Source organism: Vulpes vulpes, chromosome 4 (assembly GCF_048418805.1).
Source record: "Vulpes vulpes isolate BD-2025 chromosome 4, VulVul3, whole genome shotgun sequence".
Lineage (NCBI taxonomy): Eukaryota > Metazoa > Chordata > Mammalia > Carnivora > Canidae > Vulpes > Vulpes vulpes.
The window spans coordinates 116,198,701-116,224,183 of NC_132783.1; the positions used below are offsets into that span (position 1 = coordinate 116,198,701).

At 43.5% G+C, this 25,483-nt stretch overlaps 1 protein-coding gene across 2 annotated transcripts in view; it reads left to right on the forward strand.

Annotated features, from left to right (window-relative positions):
- The window catches only part of GLRA1 (glycine receptor alpha 1), an 88,768-nt gene that overhangs the window by 45,506 nt on the left and 17,779 nt on the right, over positions 1-25,483 (forward strand). For both annotated transcript variants that reach the window (XM_072756790.1, XM_026010585.2), the window contains exons 4-7: positions 14,656-14,879; positions 17,568-17,650; positions 18,814-18,951; positions 21,056-21,270. In XM_072756790.1, coding sequence (XP_072612891.1) covers positions 14,656-14,879; positions 17,568-17,650; positions 18,814-18,951; positions 21,056-21,270 — 660 coding nt within the window. The remainder of the gene's footprint in view (positions 1-14,655; positions 14,880-17,567; positions 17,651-18,813; positions 18,952-21,055; positions 21,271-25,483) is intronic.

Here is a 25,483-nt window from a genome sequence, read left to right on the forward strand (position 1 = left end):
CTCTTCCAAGTGGCCAACACTTCCCCTCCCCCTCAGCTTCTTTCTCACCAAGATCCCACCCACCAAACCCTTTGAATCACTTTCCCCATTCAAACCTCCTTTCTTGTCATGCAGAATATGCTTGGAGAGTAAGACTGGACTCATCTTAAAAACAAGAGCCACACCATGCCTTAAATGCTACTGTGTGCCAGGCAGAGTGTGGAGCACTTCTGCATATATCATCTCATTCCGAGCTCACCACAATCTCCAGGGGGCAGGAAATGTTATCCCCATTTTATAGATAAGTAATATAAGGCACAGAAAGATTAAGTGACTTGTATCAAGTCACACAACTGATCAGTGGCAGAGATAGAATTTGAACTCAGATCTTATCTCACCCCAAAGCCTATCTTCTCTTGAGCCAAATATAAATATTTAATTCCTGGATGTTTGGAATATCCCAGCCTCTACTTGTTTCCTTTCATCATAAGGAAATCAGAGATGAAAGGCAACTTCACTGAATAGACTTCCAGCCCAGGACTCTGCCTCACCATCCACGCAAAGAGCTAGCTGTGCCTCCTGGGCCCATGGTAATATGGACATAGTCCCAATGCCAGAAACTTTCCAGGCTGTGTTTGTTCTCCAAGAGCAGCAGGAGTGCATAGCAGCTCTATAAACAGCTGGAGTCCCCAGGCCTGGTTGTCTGCCTCCCAGGGCCTGGCTTTATTCACCGGAGCTAACAGACCTGAGAGCACAGAGAGGCAGCCAGAAAAGCAACAGGGGTCTCTATCCATTCCCGATGAGGCGAAGGCTGAAGCTGCCAGCCCTTCATCTGACCTTACCAGACACTTTCATTGAGTCTACACAGAAAATAAAGGTAGGGTTGTAATGGGAATGGAAAAGAGAGAAGAGAGAAGGGGGTCCTGAACTAGAGCAGCCCCTGTGGCAGGCTACAAGAGAAGGATCTGGAGCTAGAACCTAGAAGAATCCATCTAGCTTGTCTGGACACACATAAGTGTGTATTAAGTGCTTATGCAGCAGCATCTCTGTGCAGTGTTTATGCACATGTGTATACTGTGGGCTTGTATATTTGTGCAAATGTACACATAGGTATGTGTATATGTACATGGTAGCTTAAAGATATTGAAACAGGTAGCCTTAAAGAGAAATGTTATGGCCAAGTACAGGTATGAGCATAAGTATGTCTGCTTCTGTGGTTCTACATGTACAAGTAAGTAAGTGGGGATGCACAGATATCTGTGTGCACACATATATGTAAGAATAAGTAAAAGTTCTTAAGAGGGAATGAAGTATATTATTTTCAGTTATGCAATTATATATGGGTATTTGTGAATAGATGAACACATATTTAAGTATACTTCAATATTTGAATAAGCACATTTATATGTGTATATGCATGTGTGTGTGAATGTGTATACACACAATTACATGTGAATAAGTGATACACAATTAAATGTGTATGTGAGTACAAGTATGTCTATGTGATTGTGCACATATGGGGACACTCTGGTAGCTGGAATTCATGTAGAATATATATATATAGAGAGAGAGAGAGACAGAGTGTACGTATGTGTGTGAGTATGTGTGTCTGAGTGCATGTGGATTGACATCCTTCGGGCGTGAATCCCAGGACATGTGTTCCAGACTCTCTTGCCAAGTCTTGGGCTAGTTTGGCATAGAGACAGGCACACTGTGTCCAGGACCCCCAGTGATTGGTGACAGCCTATCCAAATATAGTCCACAACTTTGGCCTCATTTGTAGATATTAAGAAGCAAGATGACCAATAGCAGTATTGGCCAATGCTCACTCCACATGTCTAATGTGCCAGGTGCTATGAAAATGCTGTTGTATGATTTTGAGTAATTTTTCTAAAGCGTAAATCTTATCATGGTACTCTCCAGGTTAAAACCTTCCAGCAGAGAATGATGCCATGGAATGACCCAACAGCAAGAGGGTTTTTAAAAACCCATGTGTGTTCAACAGTACTAAAAGAGGGTGAAAGTCAAGTAAGAAAAGACAATACCATCCAATGGGTTTAGCAGTATGGACTACGGGAAGGGAACATGTATGAAATTAGAAATGTAACCTCAGGGGCATGGAGAGAGCAGAAGACAAACTGAAGCAAAGACAGTAGGAGGATAATTCTTCCAAAAAGTTCTGCTCTGAAGAGAAGGTGAGGTGGCAGTGTTTGTCATTTATTGATCACTTTACTGAAAACCAGGCATCTGTGGTTAGCAAATTATGGGGATTACTCTATATAATCTAACAATCCCATTTTACAGATGAGGAAACTAAAATTGAGACAGACTTAACTCACTCACACTTTACCAGCTGATAAATGTCCTCGCCAGTTACTATCTCCAGGCTGCCTGACTTCTGGAGCCCTGCTCTTGGCCTGGTCCACCTACACAGCATGGGGCAAGAAGAAAGGTGGCAGAGCCAACAGGATGATGGGCCATGGGAGGACCTGACCTTATCCTGGTCTTCTGCACTGTGGTCTAGTTAATCAGTAGGATTGTGGGATTCTATCAGAACTTGTACCACAACAAGACCTTGGCCATTCATCCCTTTGGATATTCACAAATGAAACCTCAAGATACACAAAAACAGCTATCACATAGGAGATTAAATGCCCCTTAGTTCAACCCTAAATGTTAATACACGTTTGGAAAGTAGTACTTTACAGTGCAAACCTACTTCTGGGATCAAGTGACTTAATGAAGCAGATATTTTGAATCATAGAAGATAAAACTAAATCCACCTACTTTTTTCCAACTCTACTGCTGTCAGGTCTAGTTGACATCACCTCTCTCCTATTTGACTAAAGCAACCTCCTAATTGGCCTCTGTGCCTTCCCTCTTCATGTCCTCCCCTCCTATAGTGGCTAGAGGAATGTTTTTAAGCCCTAAATCAGATCACAACATTCTCTTTCTTCAAACCCTGCAGCAATTTCCCTTCCTCTGGTCTGTTCCCTCTGCCCAGAGAGATCTCTGTGTGAATGGCTCCTTCTCATCCTGCAAGTCTCAGCTCAGATGTCTCTTCAGAGGGCTGTTCCCTGACTCCCTATCTAAAAATGACCCCCCTTCCAGTCACTATCACATCATTTGTTCTAGTATCCTTAAAGCAATGTCTCAAATGTAAAAATTCACTTCTAAGTTGTCTTGTTTGCTTTTTTATTGGAAGGGGGTTCTTGTCTCTCTCAATCACCCAACACATTGCCTGAACCATAGGCACTCAATCAATACTGAGAAAGAATTAGCCTTGGAGGTCTGCTAGTTGAACGGCCATCTGTCATCAGAATCTCTACCATAAACATTGTGGCCAAGTACTTTGTTGTATACCTCCAGAGGCAGGGAGCTCCCTATCTTCCAAGGCAGCCCATTTTGCCTTTGGACAACTCTGAAATCTCCACTTACCCATGGTTTTCATTCTGTTCCTAGGGCCACAGAGAACCAATCTATTCACCTGACAGCCCTTCAAATAACTGAGATAGTCCTCTTGCCCCCTGCCCACACCTGGACTCTTCAACCATCCCCCCTGGTGCCCAGTTCCTTTACCATCATGGTGCTCTCCAAGTACATCCAGGGCCATCAACTTCCATCTTGAGATGAGAAGCCAACAACTGAACCCGAGCCCCCAAGAGTACTTAGAGCAGAGCAAGGCAAGGTCACTGCCATCCCAATTCTAGGTTAGTGGGCTTCAAAGCATTGCTTCTAAAAACAGCTCAACCACCACAGTTCAGTTTTAAGCTAAATCTTATGTAGCACTTTGACAAACTGATTAAACCAAACCAAACCAAACCAGGCTGTTCTGGACGAAGTGGAGCAAAGGCCAGGAATCTCATTCCCTCAGTTTTTCCCTTAATCCCTGCCTCCCAGGGAACCTTCTCAGAATACTAAAGTCATTTCTACACGTGCCACCCAAAGACATTTCCTTTAGGTAGCCATGTCACAGTGTTGACTCACACTATGCTACAGAGCTAAACTCTGGAACATTCTTTTAAGTACACAAGTAAGAGATAAAAAGAAGCTTTTGTAATAAGTCTAATGAAAAAGAAAAGAGAGAAAGAAAACAGAAATACCCCTGCCTCCCGTGTTCCTCCAATTCCTACTGCCCTATCCTGAGTTAACCACTACAAATAAATAAGTCAGTGTATATCCTACTGCCCTCCTTGGTCCCACATATCCTCATGTACACATGCACAACCATTATATAACTAGGACTGTGCTCTTTTCCTTCACTATGTCTTGGAATTTCTCCCCATCACTGCATATGGGTTTAACTCATTCTTACCTCTTTGCATAACACCAACTTGGAATATAAGAGGTGGTTTGTTATTACCACATTCCAGATATGACAAATACTTTTAATCTGTTTCCAAACTTTATGGCTTGCCTGTAAAATCCCATGCTCCTTGGGGCACCCGGGTGACTCAGTCAGCTAGGCACCCGACTCTAGATTTACGCTCAGGTGGTGAGATAGAGCCCCGTATCACATCTGGCTCCACACTCAACAGGGAGCCTGCTTGAGATTCTCTCTCCTCCTCTGCCCCTCCCCTTGTTCATGTGTTCTTTCTCTTTCTCTCTCTCTCAAATAAATAAGTCTTTTAAAAAATGCCATGTTTGGAAAAGGCCATCATTTTGTGGTATTTAACCACTCTTTTCCTGATGGACCTTTTACATTTATGCAGCTTTTCACTATTACAAACAATGCCACAAAGAATATTCTTGTACCTAACTCCGCGTGTTTCCTCAGGATATGTTCCAGCAGAGGAATGAATAGATCAAAAGACATGAAACTTTTTTGTGATTTTGACAGACGTATTACCCAGCTCACTTCCAAAGAAGCTTCTAATTCACTGTCCCCACAACAGTGTTTGTCTCTCTTTATCCTTGCCAACCCAAGACATTATCAAGCCTTTTCATTTTACCAAATGGGATTTTTAAAATGGTACTTCATTATCATTTTTAATTTTCACTCCAGACTCCTAGTTAATCTGAGTATCTTTGCATATTGTTTTGCATACTGAGCATTATCAATAATATTATAGGTTTCTCTTTTTACGTGTACCTCCTTTATGTAGTTGGTTTTATCTTTTGTAAAGTATTTGGTGGTGGTTTACCTCCATTTTTCTCTAATTCGATAGTAATCTTTCCATCATTATCCTTAAGTGATCAGTATTTCTCCACCAATATGAAATGCTATCTTTCTCATAAACGAAATCTCCATATATACCTAGGTCTGTTTCCAGTCTCCATGTGTTCTGCTGCTCGTTTGTCTGTTTCTGCACCAATACACACTATTCTAATTACTATGGTTTAACATTATATTTCTATATGTGGTAGAAACAGTTCTCTGTTGTTTTTCTTTCCTAAGATTTTCCTGATGTTTCTAGTCCATTGTCCTTCCATATGAACCTTAGAATCAGCTTGTTGAAGCTGATAAAAATCACTTCAGGTTTTTATTGGGATTGCATTGAGTTTATAGATTAATTTGGGAAGAACTGACATCTTTACAATATTATATAAACACAATATGTCTCTCCATTTATCTAGGTATTCCTTTATGCCCTTCGGTAAAGTTTTAGAGTTGTTGGGTTCATTTTTTTTTAAATATCTAGGAGTCACATATTTCTTGTTAGGTTTATCCATGGATACTTTGTGAGGTTGATTGCTATTTTGAATGAGATCCTTTTTGTTGTTGTTGCTTTTTTCCATTACACTTCAGTCTCTTTACACAGCTCATGCTAGGTCATTTTTTATACTCTTGGGTTTGGGGATCCAAGAGAAAGTCTATTTAATGTCATCCAATTAGATACGGCTCAACAGTCTACAAAGCCTCGGTAAACTGAATACTAAAAGAAGGCCAAGGAGAGAAGGCTCAGAAATGCCATTAGAGTCTGTTAGAGACAGAAAATGGGGCTGTAGGCAGCCTTGATGTCTCATCTGCTGGATGCCTCTCTCCCCAGTACACCACCGAGGGGGGCATAACAATAGGGAATTCGTGACAGCTCAGAGTTGGCCCTCTATCAGATCATATTCAGGAAGGCTGACTCATGACACTCAACCCCACAAAATACTCAAGTGGGTTGGACTGCCACATTATTTAATTTACAATGCGGCTTTCTATTCAAGTAATAGGAATGCTCATGTCCTCTGTGAAAGCACTCCCTTGCCACTCTCCGAATACCAGGGAAGCCAATCAGGAGTCACATTTGACATATCTGGAACTAAAGGAAAAGAAGATAGTCTTGAGGGAGATTTCATCTAGGCCAGAAAGAGGTCTAAGAAAGCATCCTTGCCTCACCACTCAGAAACCCTCTTTGCAGGAATGAAAGTGTTGGTATTCCCCCAACCAGATGATGCTAGATTACCAATTGCCAAATTCCTGCTCCTCAAACACCCTTTTCTCATACTATTGAACGAATGTCTCCCATATGTTTATAAACAGTTCCCTAAATGAGACACAGTACAGCAAATTAGGGTTTCAGTTATTAAATTACAAGCATAGGCCTGTTCTAAATCATCAGGATTACACGTTAAGACACTGTGATTGATGCTGGGCCTTGCCAAACTCCTCTACTGCACATTCTTCCCTGTTATTAGTTTAACTTACACAGAGCAACTTTGTTTCCATATTTCTAAATATGTTCGTGGCATATCTCACTACTCCTCCCTACACTGCCAATACTGTCTTCTTTCCTCTTTCCAGGCTAACTTCCCCCACCCCAGTTTGCACCCTTTGGCAACCAGTTATGAAGCCACCTCACTGTTTAATATCTCAATCCAAAGTTCTCCAACTGCTACTGATTATAAGGGCATGCATGAACCAACCTGTCACATAGGCTCAGTGGGGTCCCAATACACTATGTCTGCTGTATTTTTCATCTACCCATGTAGGAACTTGTTTTTTTTTAAAAAAAGGAACTAGAGAGGCAGCATTAAGTGTCAAAAGAATGTGAAATTGGGAGTCAGACAGCCCTGGATTCATATTCCTGCTCTAGCACCTACTAGCTATGAGAACTTGAGCAAGACACTTAACCTCTATTTGACCTCTCTGGATTTTAGTTTCCTCCCCTATAAAATGAGGATAATAATACCCAACGTTCTAGGTTGATGAAAGGTTTAGAGATACAATGCATATAAAGTTCTAGCAAATGCAAGACTCCCAAGAAAAGTAGCTGCTATTAGCATTTTTATGTAATTATTAAACTCACGCTGTGTTTTAGTGATCCCCTAAAGACAAACAAAGATGCTCAGCTCCACTGGTCCAAACCATCTACAGTTCTTCACAACAAATGTATCTCTGACTGCACGAAATCTAAAAGAGAATACACTAGGCAGGAATGGTGACTTGGGAGAGGTTTGAGCCACAGAGCAGATCCCTGGAACCAAGGATTCAACAGATCAGGATCTGGGGCGTCCACCAGCACTGAACTTGAGTGTAGAGCAGACAATGGGTCAAACTGGAAATGAGGCAGGAGCTCTAGCAGACTTCTGGACCTGGGGCAGAAGTTTTTTGTTTTTTGCCTTTTAATACTTCCTGATAATTGTGGATATCTACAAATCCACAGCTACATACCTGCAGCCAGCGACAGTATCCAATGGCATCTTCTTTAAATTTCTTTTTATTGGAGTTTGATTTGCCAACATATAGCATATCACCCAGTTTTCATCCCATCAAGTGCCCCCCTCAGGGCCCATCACCCAGTCACCCCATCCCCCCGCCCACCTCCCTTTCCACCACCCCTTGTTCGTGTCCCAGAGTTAGGTGTCTCTCATGTTCTGTCACCCTCTCTGATATTTCCCACTCATTTTCTCTCCTTTCCCCTTTATTCCCTTTCACTATTTTTTATATTCCCCAAATGAATGAGACCATATAATGTTTGTCCTTCTCTGATTGACTTATTTCACTAAGCATAATACCCTCCAGTTCCATCCACATTGAAGCAAATGATGGGTATTTGCCATTTCTAATGGCTGAGTAATATTTCCAATGGCATTTAGGTGGCATGAAACTATCACTTGGAGCAATTCTAGGAGATTCTGGGCAGTGCAGTCTAGGAGTTAAGTGTTTAGGCTCTGGCATGAACAACTTGGGTCCAAATGTCAGCTTTGGCCTTTACTAGCTGTGTGATGTCAGAAACAGTACTTTAACTTCTGTGTGCCTTGATTTATCTAACTATAAAATGGGAATGATAATAGAACCTATATCACAGGATTATTATGAAGATAAAATAACACACATCATGCTCTTGGAATCATTCCTTCCATGTGGTAAAGTCTCAATCTTACAAATTCGTATTATTTGCACCATTGTTATCAGTTCTGGATCTACCAGTAACCAGTGGTGAGAACTCAGGATTTTAGGGCCTTAGCTTCTACATTTGCCCAATGGGGAAAAGAATCTTCTCTTTATGCCAAATGTCATAGAACACAATTAATGTGAAGATGCTTTGAAAAGTAAAAAGCAGCAACTAAATATGACACATTATTAATTTTAAAAAGCCAATGCAGTATACTACCTAAAAGCAGACATTGGGGGCACCTGGGTGGCTCAGTGGTTGAGCGTCTGCCTTCGGCTCAGGGCGTGATCCAGGGGTCCTGGGATCAAGTCCCGCATCAGGCTCCCCATAGGGAGCCTGCTTCCCTCTGCCTATGTCTCTGCCTCTCTCTGTGTGTCTCTCATGAATAAATAAATAAAATCGTAAAAAAAAAAAAAAAAAGTGGGGTAGGGTTAGAATGTCTGTATGCAAGTCCCACCTAAGTCACTGACTTGCTGTGTGGCCCAAGGAAGGTCCCTTTCCCTCTCTGGGCCATGTGTAAAATGAAGAAGTTGAAACAGAATTCTCCAAAGGTTCTTTCTAACTGTAATATTTGATGATGGTGGTAACAGAAGTATGATTCTCTCACTTACGCCACTCTCCATTCCTGCTGTCTTAGTTTAGCTGGCCCTAATTAGACTGCCACAAGAGCCTCAAAATGGATCTCCCTATACCTGTTTTCTCTCATTTCTAAGACTTCATGGCCATTGCTGGCACACTGGCCTTCCTGAAGTCAAATGGAGATACTGCTCCACTGCTTAAGACCCCAGAGGTGCCCAGTTGACTACACAATAAAATCCAAACCCCTTGGTTTGGCAGTGAATGATATCCAGAGTCTCAAATCAATCCATTTTACAGCCTTAGCACAGCAGAGTAGCTGAGAGCATGAATTTGTATAATCAGACAATCCAGATTCAAATTCTGACTTTACTGACTACTGTGTAAGTCTAAACAATTTATTTATCCTCTCTGAGTCTTCGTCCATAGCTTAGGTTGAAAATACCTATGTAATAGGATTGTTTTAAAGATAAAATGAGGGATGCCTGGGTGGCTCAGCAGTTGAAGGTCTGTCTTTGGCTCAGGGCGTGATTGGGGGGTCTGGGATGGAGTCCCACATCGGGCTCCCTGCATGGAGCCTGCCTCTCCCTCTGCCTCTCTCTCTCTCTCTCTCTCTCTCATGAATAAATAAATAAAATCTTTTTTAAAATAAGATGAAATGATGGCATGTTTAGCACAATGCCTGGCACATAGTACATCCTCAATAAGGGGGACCTTTTATTACTTATATGGCTAGTGGTTGAGCTAAGTTGAACGGCCTGAATGCCCCTACCTCCACACCTTTGCTTGTGCTGTACCTTCTACACAAGATTCCTTTGACCTGACTATATCCATCCTAATCTAAATACTCTGAGGCCACACCACAGTCTTCAAGTCCCTCCTGCTCTAAGCCTGACTCTTCAAACCTGGATGTCCCCCTCACACATCACTGGTCTCCTTTCCAGCTGAAATGAGATATAGTTCCCATCTCAGAGCAGAGATGTTAACTTCAGTAGGATGGAGCAAACTGAAAGGGGCTATTTCCAATGTCACCTTCTCTCTGATAGCTTTTCCAGAATAATCCAACCTAGCTAGAAGCTATCTCAATGGCTTTGAAAGCAAAATCTAATAGCAATTTTTTAGAACCTCTTTGACCTCTATCACTGTCAGTTTTATGTGGTAGATATTTGTGTCCATCTCTTAACCTCACCTGCCAGATAATTTGAACTGTCTGAGGGTAGAACCAAGACCTTTTCCCTCCATCCTCACCATTCTAGGCCTAATAAATGTTTATAGAATAGAAATGGATTGAGCAAAGAGACACCCCTTTGACAGCCAGAATGCTGAGACCTAGGAAGGTATAAGAATCTAGTTCTTTGTCCAGGGCTTGGGTGATGTCTCTTGGCTCTGATTGTAATGGGCAACATCTTGCCCACCACATCCCCTTCTCACCACCACACTTATGCAGGCTCTTTCCTGCTAAACCACTCATGCTTCCTATTTTGCCAGAGTACTGAGTTTAGAGGAATTTACTGGGAAAGATTAGAATCTGAAATTAGACGCAATAGGGGTGGCAGTGGGGGGGGGGGCAGATCCCACGGCAGGTGGCACACAGGAAGCCACCAATAAATATTTATTGAATGACAAAATGAGTGAATGAAGGGACTAATGCTCTACCTTGGTCTTATAAGCAAGGTAGTTGCCCTGTTACCAGAAAAGAGACCATCAGGGACTCTCACAGAGAGGATAGGTGAGTTGATGCTAAAGACTATTGAGCTAGAGCTCTGGAAATCCCTCCCACCTCAGATTTAGATGGGCCACTGTTGAGAGCTTGAGACCTGGAAGCCAACTACTGGAGGGGGAACCTGAGGTTCTAGGGCGGAGAACACAAATGTTGCTCCTCTGACCCCTGAACTTGAACAGAGACCCCCAGCATGTCGAACACTGACCAGTGTGATTGCAGGGCTAAGTAAGCAAAACTGCATTTAGCTTTCAGCCTATTATGCCAATTACATTGATCGCCTCCGAACTGCATATCCCACTGCTGTTTCCCAACTAGGGACGAGAAAATCGATGTAACAGCTTGTTTGGGCAGCAGCTGCTAAGGGGAGGAGCAGGGGCTGCCGGGAGAAGGAGTTAAGCTGCCTGAGGACACCAGATACATTCTCCAGGTCTCCTGCTCTCACTTTTCATTAGTCATTTCATAATGAGACCCTATCACGTTTATTTCGTTTTTCTTCTTTTAAGGGATGTACCTTTATCTTTTGTACATGTACATGTAAATGTACACGCATTTACTTTTGTAATTAGAAAAAAAATCAATATTTTAAAAATATCAGTCACAAAATGCAAATGTAACAAAGCCCTCCCCTAGTTAAAATTCCTCAAAGGCTCCACACAACTCTCAGGATGAAGTCCAAATTCCTCAGGACAGTTGGCGAGGCCCTGCAAGCATCCTCCCCTCACTCATGTATATATTTTTCTTTCCCTGCCCTTCCTCTGCCTCTAGGCCTTCCAATATAGGGGCTCCTACTGCTCCAGAGTGCTTTTCCTCTTGGGCTCAACCATATTTGGTCTCACCAAATATCACTTCTTCTGGAGCCTTCCCTGACCACCAGGCCCCTGTCTAGCTGGAGAACCTGTCTTCTACATCTCCCTGGCACCCTGTACTTAATCCCTAGGGAAGCCCTGAGCTCTGTGTGGTGTAAATATTACACTCAGGTTCCGTGGCTGCAAGAATATGTGTTTCTTGTTCATGGCAGATTCTCCAGGGCCTAGAACCATGCCTAGCACTCAATAGATGCTCAGTTAAATGTTGCTGGAAAAAAATTAAATAACAATTAGCTATTTGATTTGGGAGGTCCTTAAAGACCATCTGTGCTAACTCCTTTGAACACTGAGGCTTAGAAAAGCAAATTCAGATTCCAAATTTTAGTCCTTTCTTGAATTGCTGTGTGACCTTAGAAAATGCTTTCCCTCTCCAGGCCTCAGTCTCTCCACTCTAAAATGAGGAAAGCTCCTCCTGCTCTTTTTCTGGCTTTGCCTCCTCCTCTTTCTAGGTATTGGGTAGGTCAGGTTCATCCTCTCAAACTGTTGCCAATCAAGTCGAGAAGATAAGACACATGCAGTGCTAAATGACATGTTTCCAGTGATTCCATTTTGCTGGGAGATCAGAAAAGGAAAAGACCGTGGACACCTAGGGGCATCAAGGCTACTGCAGGAGACAGCGCCTCAGCTAAGCAGGCAAAATTCACAGAGGCAGTGAGGATGAAAGAGGAGCATCCCTGGCACAGAACAGGCCATGTGCACCAGTGGGACAGAACAGCGGGTTGGGCTGACTGACGTGCCTTCAGAACCCAACTCGGCCACTTACTAGCTCTGGGCCTTGGACAAGTCTCACAACCTTTCCAAACCTCAGTCTCCTTCTGCTCACTATGGGAACTTGAATATCTAGTTTACCAGGGGTGGTTTTGCAAGGAATAAGTATATGTGACAGTATCTAGAACAGCGCCTGATGCCTAACAGACTGTTTTAAGAAATGCCACTTTCTTTTCTTCCTTCCAGCCACATCAACAGGATTGTCATGTCACTGGCAAGAACATCAAAAGTGCAGCTGGGGTTTGCTGACTGAAGGCTTTTCCTGCCCAACCACTCATAGCCTGTGTTCCTCTGACGTGACTTGCCCAGTGCCCCGTCACACACACGCAAACATATGCAAACAAACACACACGCACACACACTTCATGTAATATCCAAGAGAGAAAGGCTATTTCTAATTCCCTGATAAGAGGGGGCCAGATTGGGAGCTGTCTGTTACTGTGAGCAGGATAAACAAAATATCAACATCCAGCTCTGGCCTAGAGTTCTCTCTCCACCACGGGACTTATAAGACATGAGATTATGAGACCAAATGTCATTTTCTATGGGGCTGGAGGGAGAGTCTTCAATTAAATTATAGAACAATCCTATAAAATACTTTGGAACATTTTATGAGGCTATTGATATTTCTGGAGGCAAGTAGAATGAGGCATGTACCATGGGGGCAACTGGCAGGGGTAAGGGTGAGGGTGAGGGTGGCGAGGAGGGTCATTTGTTCTAGTCCATCCCTGCTGATGACAGATCAAGAGTGATTAGGAAAATAAAATGTAGCATGATCTCATTTATCCAGCACTTTCGGGGAAAACGGCAGCAGGTGCTCCTGTGTGGAGATGATTCCTGGAAGGACAGCATTCAGAGTTGGACTTAAACTGAGGTTATTAATCTTTTGGGGAGCTATAGACCCTTTTGAGAATCTAATATAGACAGCCATGCACTTCTTCCTAGGAAAACACAAACACCCAATTCTACTTGCACTATAGTGATACTATGGATCCCAGATTTACAATGCCTCCCTAACAAAATTGAAAACATGTCTTCATGAAAATATTTAACTTCATGACCCACTTTCATGGCATGGAGACCTCCCCAAACCACTAACTGCTTCTCAGGCTGTGCATGGGAGCTGAATGGACTCTGTCAGCAACTCTAGGACCAGCTGAACAAATCCTCAGCTAGGGAGTCAGGACTCATGCTCCAGAATCAGCTCTGACCTGCCTCTTCTGAGTGAAACTGGATCAGTCTTAACTCTCTGGACTTCAGTTTCTCCATTCAGAAAAGAAACAAAGGTGGAGGGTAGGAGAGGGAGTTTTGACTAGGATGGCAATTACTAACATACGTTCCACAAAAGGCAAGCATCGTGCACGAAATGCAAGAGTTGTATGCCCAAAATAAATCCAGGAAATGTATATTCTGTTCCCCTCTTGGAGATACATAGAAATAATTAGCTTTTTCAGGTCTCTGAGAAGTCCTACAATAAAAAATCAGTTGCATTTGGTTTAGTCCAACATTTCCCTAATTGGTTTAATCATGACCTTTTTTTTTTTTCCAGCAGACTACATAACAGTCCCATCAAAGAAGCATTAGGCTTAGCACTGAGTTTAGAACCCAGTAAGATACTACTCCACAGCATCTATTAATCCTCCCCAGGGGCACCTGGCTGGCTCAGTTGGGAGAACATGCGATTCTTGATCTCCAGGTCATGAGTTCAGCCCCACATTGGGTTTTAGAGCTTACATCAGAAAAAAAAAATTAAAAAGAAAATCCTCCCCAAACACATAAATCAACACCTATGATAGAAGGTTGCAGAAGGCTGGTATTGAAACAAAGTGGTGTGAACCCTATGGCCAGCAGGAGCACCACAGAATTCACCCATCCTTCCTTCATTGCTTGGGAATTAATTGTTCTCTTCAGACAGAACAGTTTGAATGACCGGGCGTCAGCTTTTTGCCTCTCCCTTTGCTCCTTCAGTCCATCTAGCAGAGCAACCCTCAAACTTCACTGTGCGTGGGAATTACTGCCCTGATGACCTCGATAATAAAAGAGGGATTGACTTCAACTTTATCTGTAACGTACTCTTTCTCTTTTCAAAAAAATGAAACAAACATGACAAAATGTCAACAGGATGACAATAGATGTTTATTACATCAGTTGGAACTTTATTTTTAAGATTTTTCACAAGAATAACATTTAAATAATCTCAATTCAGAACTTAATATATTTAATAGGGCATTTAGAGAATTTTCAGGGATGACTCCCCTGACTTTTTCCTGATGCATGAACTTCATAAGTTGCAACCTCACTCATAATTCTCCAGGAGGGATTTTGTGGAGCACTGAATGAAAGCACCTGGGCCCTCCAGGAGTTGACATCCCAGGGTCTAACCCCCTGACTCTAACTCCTTATTTCCTGGCTATAGGACTATAGGGTTAACATCTTCCTGCGGCAGCAGTGGAATGACCCCCGGCTGGCCTACAATGAATACCCAGATGACTCTCTGGACCTGGACCCATCCATGTTGGATTCCATCTGGAAACCTGACCTGTTCTTCGCCAATGAGAAGGGGGCCCACTTCCACGAGATCACCACAGACAACAAACTGCTGAGGATCTCCCGGAACGGAAATGTCCTCTACAGCATCAGGTGAATTCCTCACAGGTTCACCCCTGCCGTCAGCCTCAGAACACACCTTGTCCCATTGCCTCCTGGGAGGAGACATTAACAAGCGGGCCAACCATGGGTAAACAGGCCCTGGCAATCCCACACCCCTGCACAATATGCAGAGCCAGCTATGTAAATTACACTCAGGAGCAAGAATAACAGACCATGCAAAGTACTAGGAGTCAATGGTTCCTTATAACCAGGGGAACCAAGGAAGCACCTCAGAGAGAGGCGTTAAGGTTAGGCCCCTAAGCTTACCCAGCATTTTGATAAAACAAGAAGGGAAAAGAGCATTCAAAGACACTGCTCAGCAGCAGAGGTGTTCAGTGACTCAAAATGGTATGTTCTAGAGAGCCGCTGTTCAACACTATGCCTAGAATGAACAATACTATATTATACACAAAAACTTTTGTTAAAAGGCTAGATCTCATGTTAAATGTTCTTACCACAATTAAAAAAAATAAAATAAAAGGCAGGAGGAGCAAAGGCACAAAGCCTGAAAAGTCATAGCAACTTCAACAAAAATGGGCCTTCCAAGTGGATGGTGCTACTCACAGGTATAAGCCAGGGCTGCTCCCTCCCTTCTATAAACCCTTTCTATCCTCCATGCCTTGCACTGAGTCTAGGAAGCTGGACCCCCTTCCCAGCTGGGAAATACCCTGCAGATACTGGTTAGGGGCAAACTTTCAGAGTCTCCTGCCAAATCTCCCCATGTAATTCCCAATTTCCTCCCCCAAGTCATGGAGAAAATGACCAATATCCATGTTAGATTCTCACACATGTGTATTCACGGAGAATTTACTGACTAGGCTGAGTATTTTACATATGTTATTTGTAATCCTTCTAACAATCCCATGAAGTAGTTTCTATTACACCCATTTTTGCAGATTAGAGAAGTAAAGATCTACAAGCTTAAGTAACTTGCCAAAGTTCCTACAGCAACCTAGTGGCACAGCCCAGATTCTAATCTGTGTGCACCTGATGCCCACTCAGAGCTTGGCAGAACAGTCGAGGGCATCCAGTAGGCACTCATTTGATGAATGAATGAATATGTTTTTATTTTAAAGAGCTTACAAGGTACACTGGCCCTAAATGACTCCTTCTCACCCTCCAGTTCTTTTGGGGAAATAAATCTTCCTGTTTCCATTAGGAGATGAGCTTTAAATGTCTAGGCCCATCAGAGAGGCTGCAACCGTCCTAACCTTCAGAGACTGGGCCCGGGGTGTCTTCTGAGAATAGTCCAGGTGGGAGAGGGGACTTAAGAACCTTAGCAGGGAAAGGAAGCACCAAGCAGGGGATGAGTGGGAAGAGCCAGAGGCTAATGCAGCCTTCCTCACCCTGGAGCCCATCCTGCCAGGGTACATCCAGATGGAAGAGTGATGGGCTCAGGATGGCCGCCAGTGCCCTGACTGGCTGGGGTTACCCTGCTTGGATTTTGCTGCTGCCAGGCTAGTTTCATATCTCCACAGAGCTAAGCCCCATGCAGCATGACAGAAGGACAAATCAGCAGAAAGTGATGTTCCCAAGGTCATTCAACTTCGGGAAATTAACCTAGTGTGACAGCTGCCCCACTTTGGAGCTTTTATCTTCAGAAATTCAACTGTGTTCACTTTCTCTTCACCATCTCCCTCCCGCTTCCTTCTCTTTTCCCCCTCTTGCTTCTACCTTGTGCTTAAATGGGGCCCAAACCAGAGCAATGGGTGTGCGCATGAGGAAGGAAGCTGCAGCTAACCTGCCAGCAGCCAAGTGTCGCTAGACCACCACCAATGAGGTGCTTTCAGGATAGTGTTGGAAAGCAAACACATGAGCTCAGAATCCAAAGGCCAAGAGATGTAGTTTTGAATCCTGCCTTTGAGCCATCACTTGCTGTGTGACCTTGCAGGAGTCCCAACCAATCTTTCTCTGTACCTCAGTTTTCTCACCTGTCAAATGAGGGAGTTGGCCTGATGATCTAAGCTCTGAGAGTCTTTCTTCTCTATTCTCTGCAGCAAGTGCTCAGATGTGGGCACAGCCTTTCAAGCTGAGGCCTTGCATCCCAGCCTGAGCTGTGGACTTTGCTTCTGTGAGGGGGACTCCCTCTAGTTCTAAGGCTCAGCCTCAGCACGGTTGAACAACCCAAAATAGCTCTCCCAGAAGCCAGGGGCACCCACCACTTCCCAACTGACCCTGGCATGGGCCCACAGATGTGAGCCAGCTCTATTTGGATACCCAGAAGGCAAGGGCCTCTTTAAAATAACTTTTGCTGATTCCAGTGTATGCAGGGAGGCAGCAAAGAACAACTTGAAGCACCTGCTGCAGAGGTACTGGATGCCTGAGCCCTAGGGCTGCTCAACTTGAAATTCAGGCTCTGCAGAAGAGTAGGGATCAAGGGCAACCCCTGGCCTCCAGGCCTTCAGGCCACTTGCTGAAGGCAGATATCTAGAAGCCAGACAGACTCCACAAAAAAACAGAAGTTCCACTGACTGTGTGTGACTTTAGGCAACATAAAGTATCTCTCTGAACCTCCATTTCCATATCTGGAAGGTAGAAATATACATATGTTATTTCCATAAATACTAGTTCCCTGACCTCCTTGACCTCTCCAAGATTATTTTCTGGTAATAACTAAAATGGAGGCACAACTTCCCTGGTCTGTGGCTCTAACATCATTCAACTCCCTTCTCTTCCCAGAATCACCCTAACACTGGCCTGCCCCATGGACTTGAAGAATTTCCCCATGGACGTCCAGACATGTATCATGCAACTGGAAAGCTGTGAGTCCCTTGCATGAGGGCTTTAGAAAGAACCAGGCTCCCTTTTACCCATGGGACCTACAGAAATTCCCATACAGCTGCTTCTAACTGCTAGACCCCAAGAGATTACTGTACTAGCCCAAAATACCAAATGAGGGGCTTTGTTTTAGAAAATGCATTAGAAACACAACCCCCTTTATACTGTCTCGCTGAGGCTTAGGTTTGGAGTCAGCACTATTCTCCCAAGAGGCACTGTTCCATGTCCCTTGTGAATATGCTCTCCAGGAACAGAGGAGAAAGAGCTTGAATAAGTCATGGTCCTTGAACTCACAGGGGTGCTCCCTGCGGCTGGTGAGATAGACAGCTAGCTGCACAAATAACTCTAACATGGGGCAGCAAGTGGTAAGTGTGTTGTTGGAAGTACAAATGTTGTGGCCTCATGGCAGAGAGAGTGCTTTCTTCTGACTAGGAAAGGGAGGGGGTACTGAAGGGAGTTTTATGTAGGAGGTAGCTGACTTCACTGACTACAAACAGAAACCAATCTAATTTAAAAGGTGGAATTAGATGGAAGGACTTAGGGGTTCCTCATGGACTTGGAAGAGAAGCTGAAAGTACAGGCACCACAGCAGAGGATGTAGGCAGTGGGAACTAATGGAGCAGTCCCTTGGAGTCCCACCTCAGAGAGACAACTCTGAATCTTTTGTCACTTGACTCAAGATTCAAAGTTCTGGGACAGACCATCTGACTGGTCTAGTTGAGTCATTATCTAACACCTTATCTAACACCTTGGCCCCCAGCTAATAGTCCCACAACAGCGTTCTATAGAGCCATTCCCCAGAGGAAAAGCTGCTGTGAGTAGAGGAGGGAACTTGCAAGGTCAAATAGCAGATGTAGTAAACTATGATCGTGGGGGTAAGGATGGAAGCAAAAGGACAAGCTAATGTAAGGTGGTGGGAGAGATAAGAAGCGAGGTAGAAGGGCAGGGGGTTAGATATAAACAATCAAACCAGTTTTAACCTCCTTGGAAGGGGCAGGGTGGAAGAGGAGGTTGGTAAGGCAACATGGTCTCATGAGTGCCATCTAGTGCCTGATGCCTCTCAGCCTCCAACCCAAACCAACTCTGACATGCTTCAAATAAGTGCTTCTGGGTGGTGACTGCTCTTTCTTCTGATCCCCCATCCCAGTTGGCTATACCATGAATGACCTGATCTTCGAGTGGCAGGAGCAGGGAGCTGTGCAGGTGGCAGATGGACTAACTCTACCCCAGTTTATCTTGAAAGAGGAGAAAGATTTGAGATACTGCACGAAGCATTACAACACAGGTAGGTGCAAGGGTATCCTCCTCAGGTCCCACCCCCAAACCAGGGTCAGAGGTAATTCCAAATATTCATTCAACCTTTGATTCAACAGATCTTCTCAGGTGCCTATGATGGACATGGTTATGTGTTTATTACCTAGTGGTTAAGAGAATAGTCTTTGAAACCAAGAAAATGGCTCTGACACTTTCTTCCTGGATGTCCTGGGGCAAGTAAGTAAAGCTTAGGCCACACCTCACTGAATGGGAAGCTAGGAGAGACTGTCTTCATTCCAGGTAGCAGCATGCCCAGTTCCAAATGAATCCTATTCCTAAGGCAGAAGGGAGGAGCTGATATTAGGGCATCTGACAGTGTCTGTCACAGAGAAACTGGCATTTCTGACAGGGCACAGGAACACAGAATGCTCTCATCAGACAGCAGGAGGGAGCTGAGAAGTGCCACTAGGGTTGTAAACAGTGCAATTGGAAAGGGTCCCCTAGACTGTGAACTGCAAGAGGGTGTAGAAACCATGACTGTTTTGCTCAGCTGTCTTCCAGGCACAGCACAGCTTCTGGTGGAAGATCAGACCAAGACTGGCCTTTCCTGCCCTACCCTGGGCTGGAAAGGAGCTCACAGAGACACAGTGGAAGAAAGATAGGCAGTTAGGATGCCAGCTGGAGTATTGGGTAGGAGGCTGCTCTCCTAGCCCAGCTGCAAAGGGTGGGCATTTTGCATAAAAATGGCTGTTGACAGAAGCCAGGGAGGGGAGGAGGTGAAGCAGGGGAGTTGAGAGAAATCACGCTGCGCCCTGGTACAAGGAGAAGGCCCAGACCAAGGGCAGGCAGCCTGGTCTCTGGTCTCTTGAGGACAGCTGCCCCTTCCTGGATAACCTCCAAGATGTCTCAGAACCTCCAGAGATACTCTCCTGATCACTGCGCATGCTGAGATACCGAGAAGTAATGATACACCCATTAGCAGCCATGAGAGCAGGGACTTCCCACGAATCACACAATCACACTGACTCGCATACCATAGCTTGAAACACCATTCTCTCATTCATTATCTCATTGGCTTTTCACTATTTCCACTTAAGCGAGGGCTGAGTTCTGTGCTAAGCCCTGTGGATACAAGGGCAGAGGCTGATGAGGCCCTGCCCACATGCAGCAGACAGTCCAGGGAGCTCTAGGAAATTCCCTAGTAACTGCACTGCAGTGGGCTGGAGATGAGAACCAGCCCCCCTCCATGGGACAGCCCTGCCCCAGTTTCAGGCAAGCACAGATGGGGAGAAGACCAGCTGCCCGCAGTCCAGTGCAGAAGAGAGAGAGAGAGACACCGACGTGACTATGCCCTCACTGTATTATGCCCTAAAGGCCAGATAACTGCATGAACAGAACTGAACTGAAGGAACTTGCAAGGAAGAGTCATTCTGCCTGGGTAGACTTCACATTCTGCACCGCAGAGGAGCAGGAGGGTTGCTCTGGCTGGTTGTGGGGAGGAGTCCCCGGTTTATCCCAGACAGAGGGATTAGCAGGAGCCAAAGCCCAGAAAGGCCAAAGTGTAGGACGTGTTCAAGGCAAAGGATACAGTGGAAGGCATCGTGATTAGGGTGAAGGAAGAAGGGAAAAGGGATGGAAAACCAGGCCACAGCATGACTACGAACAGCAGACTGAAAAGTTTGAACTTCTTCTTGTAAATAATAGGGATTTTATGGTTTGAGAAAAGAAGGAAGGAAAGAAAGGTTTTCGTAAGAGGAAGTAACAAGATCAAGCCACGTTTGGGGAAAATAACTGGCAGAAGGATAAAGAATGGTCCACTTAGGCACACTCTTAGCAACAAAACATGGCTGATGAGGGTGATGGCAACTGAGCATACATGGTGTGAGGGCAGTGCTAAGTTCTTTATAGGCATCATCTCATTTTATCCTCACAGTAACCATATGAGGTAGGTATCATCATCATCATCATCCCCAATTTTCCACAGATGAGGAAACTGAGACATAGAGATTCAATCACGTGCCTGAGGACACAGCTAGTGTGAGGCTGAACCAGGACCCCCACTGAGGTTGTTCTGACCTCAACGTCTGGTTCCTACTCACCAGGCTACTTTGCCTTCTCACTATAATTTCTTGCAGGTAAATTCACCTGCATTGAGGCCCGGTTCCACCTGGAGCGACAGATGGGCTACTACCTGATCCAGATGTACATTCCCAGCCTGCTCATTGTCATTCTCTCATGGATTTCCTTCTGGATCAACATGGATGCCGCACCAGCCCGTGTGGGCCTGGGCATCACCACTGTGCTCACCATGACCACCCAGAGCTCTGGCTCCCGAGCATCCCTGCCCAAGGTAAGTCCTACTGCCAGAGAGCACAGAACACCTGTACTCATCTCCCTACCCTGCCTGAGAGAAAGGGAGCACAAGGCATTAGTCACTATTTCTTTATCTACTATACTTGGCAGGATCCAGCATGCTGATCCATCAAATCCTCTCCTCCAGACTGAACATTACGTCGTATACAGTGGCCAAACCCCACATTTTGCTCCATGCTCTACCAACATTACACACACATCCTGTTTCATTTACTATTCACACTCAACTCCACCATTTCCTCCATTCACTTTTGTGGCTACATACAACATCCTGCTCCTTTCACCATTAACAGTAGATACTTTGGGATGGGGGTCTCCAAGACCACCCCCATGTTCAGAGAGTTAGTACAACTCACAGGACTCTACAAAATGTTGTACTCACAGCTAAGATTTCTTACAGTGTCGTATTAAGGATACACAGCTAGGCAGGCGCCCAGGTGGCTCAGTCGGTTGAGTGTCCAACTCTTGGTTTCTGCTCGGGGCATGATCTGAGGGTCGTGGAATGGAGCCCCACATGGGGCTCTGAGCTCAGCAAGGAGTCTGCTTCCCCTCTCCCCCGTCCCTCCCCCAACTCACGCATGCACTCTCTCTGAAATGAATAAATAGGGGTGCCTGGGTGGCTCAGTGGTTGAGCATCTGCCTTTAGCTCAGGGCGTGATCCAGTCCCACATCAGGCTTCCTGAAAGAAGCCTGCTTCTCCCTCTGCCTGTGTCTCTGCCTCTCTGTGTGTGTGTCTCTCATGAATAAATAAATAAAATCTTTTTAAAAACTAAATTAAATTAAATTTAAAAATCTTTGAAAAAAATTAAAATCTCTGAAAATAAAATAAAGTAAAATTAAATTAAAAAGAATACACAGCTAGGTGATAAAGGAAAAAGACACAGGCAGGGTCTGGAGAAATCCGTGTGCAGGCTTCTTGTTTTCTCCCTCCCATTGAGAGACAACACAGAGCACATTCTTACCCTAACAATCAAAAGGCAGTCACATGTGTGGGATGTTTCTGCCCAGGGAGATAGAGATATTATTTTGAGATTCATTTAAGATTTGGTATCGATGGTTTTTATTGGGTGCTGGTCACATAGGCACCCTCTGCCGAGCACATACCAAAACTCCAGACTCCCAGAAGAAAAGCAGATGCTCTGCATACACCATATTGCTTATATAGGCAGTCTAGGCACAGTGAGGCATCCTTATCTGTTAGGGAAAGTGGGAACATTCCCCAAATCCAAGTTCCCAGATGTCAACCAAGGGCCAATCTTGCAAGCAGGTCCTTTGCAAGATAGCAGCCTCATCTGAAAAATCACACATGAATTTTTTTCTGTACATACCTCAATCCTCTTTTACGTTTCTAATGTTCAACATGACATTCTGCCACTTTCACTATTCACTCTTGAACCATACTCTGCTCCATTCACTATTAACACTAGACACAGCACTTCACTCCATTCACTATTAAAGCCAGATACACATTCTGCTCCATTCACTCTGTGCTAGACACAACATTCTGCTCCATTCTTCTAACACCAGACACAGCATTCCACTTCATTCATTACTGACACCAGCCACTAATTCTCCTCCAGTCACCCTTACAATAAATGCAACATTCTGTTCCTTTCACTGTTAACACCAGACCTCATATTCTGCTTAATTCACTTTTAACACTAGACATAATGTTCTGCTTCATTTACTATTAATGCCAGACACCACATACTCCTCCATTCACCCATATGTGAGGTACAACATTCTGCTGCCTTCACTATGAATGTTTGATGCCTCATTCTGCTTTTAATGCTAGGCACTGCGTTCTACTACACTCACTACTATCATTTGAGCCACATTCTGCTTTCATCACTCAACAGCAGACACAACATTCAGCTCTACCATTAATGCCAGACTCCATATTCTTCCTTCAGCTTTATGCTAAATGTACCATTCTGCACCATTTTCAATTAATGCCTCATTTAACATTCTGTTTTGATATAGAAAAGTTGGAAGAATATACAATGATCACTCTAATATCCCTCACCTGGATTCTGTTATAATACTGCCACATTTACTTTAGTTCTCCCTCTGTATAGATAGGTAGGTGGGTAGGTAGATAAGTAACTAAGTAGGTAGGTAGGTAGACAGCCACAATTTTTGCTGAATCATTTGATGGCTACAGACATCATAACAAGCCATCTCTAAATAAGGAATAAGGATCACAATGATATTTGTCACATCTAAAAATGTTCATATTAAGGGATCCCTGGGTGGCTCAGCAGTTTAGCGCCTGCCTTTGGCCCAGGGCGTGATCCTGGAGACCCGGGATCGAATCCCATGTCGGGCTCCCGGTGCATGGAGCCTGCTTCTCCCTCTGCCTATGTCTCTGCCTCTCTCTCTCTCTCTCTCTCTCTGTGACTATCATAAATAAATAAATAATTAAAAAAATAAAAATAAAAATCTTATAAGGTGGAATTGTCACCAATTCACACTGCATTTCTAAAAAAATAAAAAATAAAATAAAAAATAAAAAATAAAAATGTTCATATTAAAAAAATGTCAACATTAATTCAACAATAATTATATTTATATCATATATCAATTTTATATAATTGTTGAATTAGAAATAATTCTATATCATCTAATACAGAAACTTTATTTAAATTTTTCTAGTTGTCAAAAAATATCATCAGTAAAAATGGTGAGGGATCCAATCAAGGATCCAGTCACGATTCATATTGTATATGGTTACTCTTTTAATCTAGAATAGTCAGCCCACTGTTTTTTGTTTTCATAATATTTCATGTTCCATTAACTTTTTAAATATTTTGTTTGTTTGGGACTAAGAAAGCATGGGGGTTGGGGGGGAGGGACAGTCTGAGGGAAAGGGAGAAGCAGACCCCCGCTGAACAGGAAGCCCTATGTAGGGCTCCATCCCAGAGTCCTGAGATCATGACCTGGGCCAAAGGCAGACACTTAACCAACTGAGCCACCCAGGCACCACAGATGTCCCATTAACTTTTAATGTGAGAGATGACATTCTGCTTCATCTCCCATCAACACTCTCTCCTTTATTCACTCTTACAAAAAAAAAAAAAACAATAATCTACCCTTTGCACTATTGACACTAGATTTTGCATTCTGCTAGATTCACTATAAATGCTTGAAACCAAATTCCATTTACTGTTACCACTTGGCAACACATTCTGCTCTGTACAATTGTAACAACATATGTATCTGCTTCCTTTTCCTTATGTTAGACTCAACATCCTACTCCACTGTCTATTGTTGGTGCCACATTCTCTTTCACTTATGATTTACAATAGACTCAACATTCTGCTCCATTCATTGTTGACACCAGACTTGGTATTTGGCTCCATATACTATTAGCACTCAACCTCACATTCTTCCTCATTCACTTTTTTAAAAACATAAAATCCAGGGGCAATTAATATATCCATAAAGTTGCACGTCCTCACAGCTATCTAATTTCAGGACATTTTCATCACCCCAAAAAGAAACCCCCATTACCCATCAATAGTCATCCTTCATTCCCCTCTCTGACCAGCCTCTGGCAATGCCTACTCTACTTTTCACCTCCATGATCTTGCTTATTCTGGACATCTCATATAAATGGAATCATATAATATGTGTACTTTCATTTAGCACAATGTTTTCAAGATTCATCTGTACATTGTATCAGTATTTCATTTTCTTTTGTAGCTGAGTAATATTTCCATTGTATGGGTCTATCATTTTTCTTATCTGTTTATCAGTTGAGGGACATTTGAGTTATTCCCGCTTTTTGGCTATTGTAAATAATGCTGCTATGAACATCTGTGTAGAAGTTTTTGTGTGGACATATGTTTTCAACTCTGATAAATATATATATCTAGGAGTGGAATTGTTGGGTCATATGGAAACTACATATTAAACTTGTGAGGAACTACCAAACTATTCTCCAAAGTGTCTACACTACTTCATAATCTTACCAGGGTTCCAATTTCTCCACTTCCTCACTAATGCTTCTATCGTCTTTTTTTATTATAAACATCTTAATGGATGTGAAGTAGTATCTATCTCATTGTAGTTTTGGTTTGCATTTTCCTAGTGATTAATAATGTTGAGTATTCTTTTCATGTGTTTATTGGCCATTTCTGTAACTTCTTAGGAGAAATATCCAAATATTTTGACCAATTTATAATAAA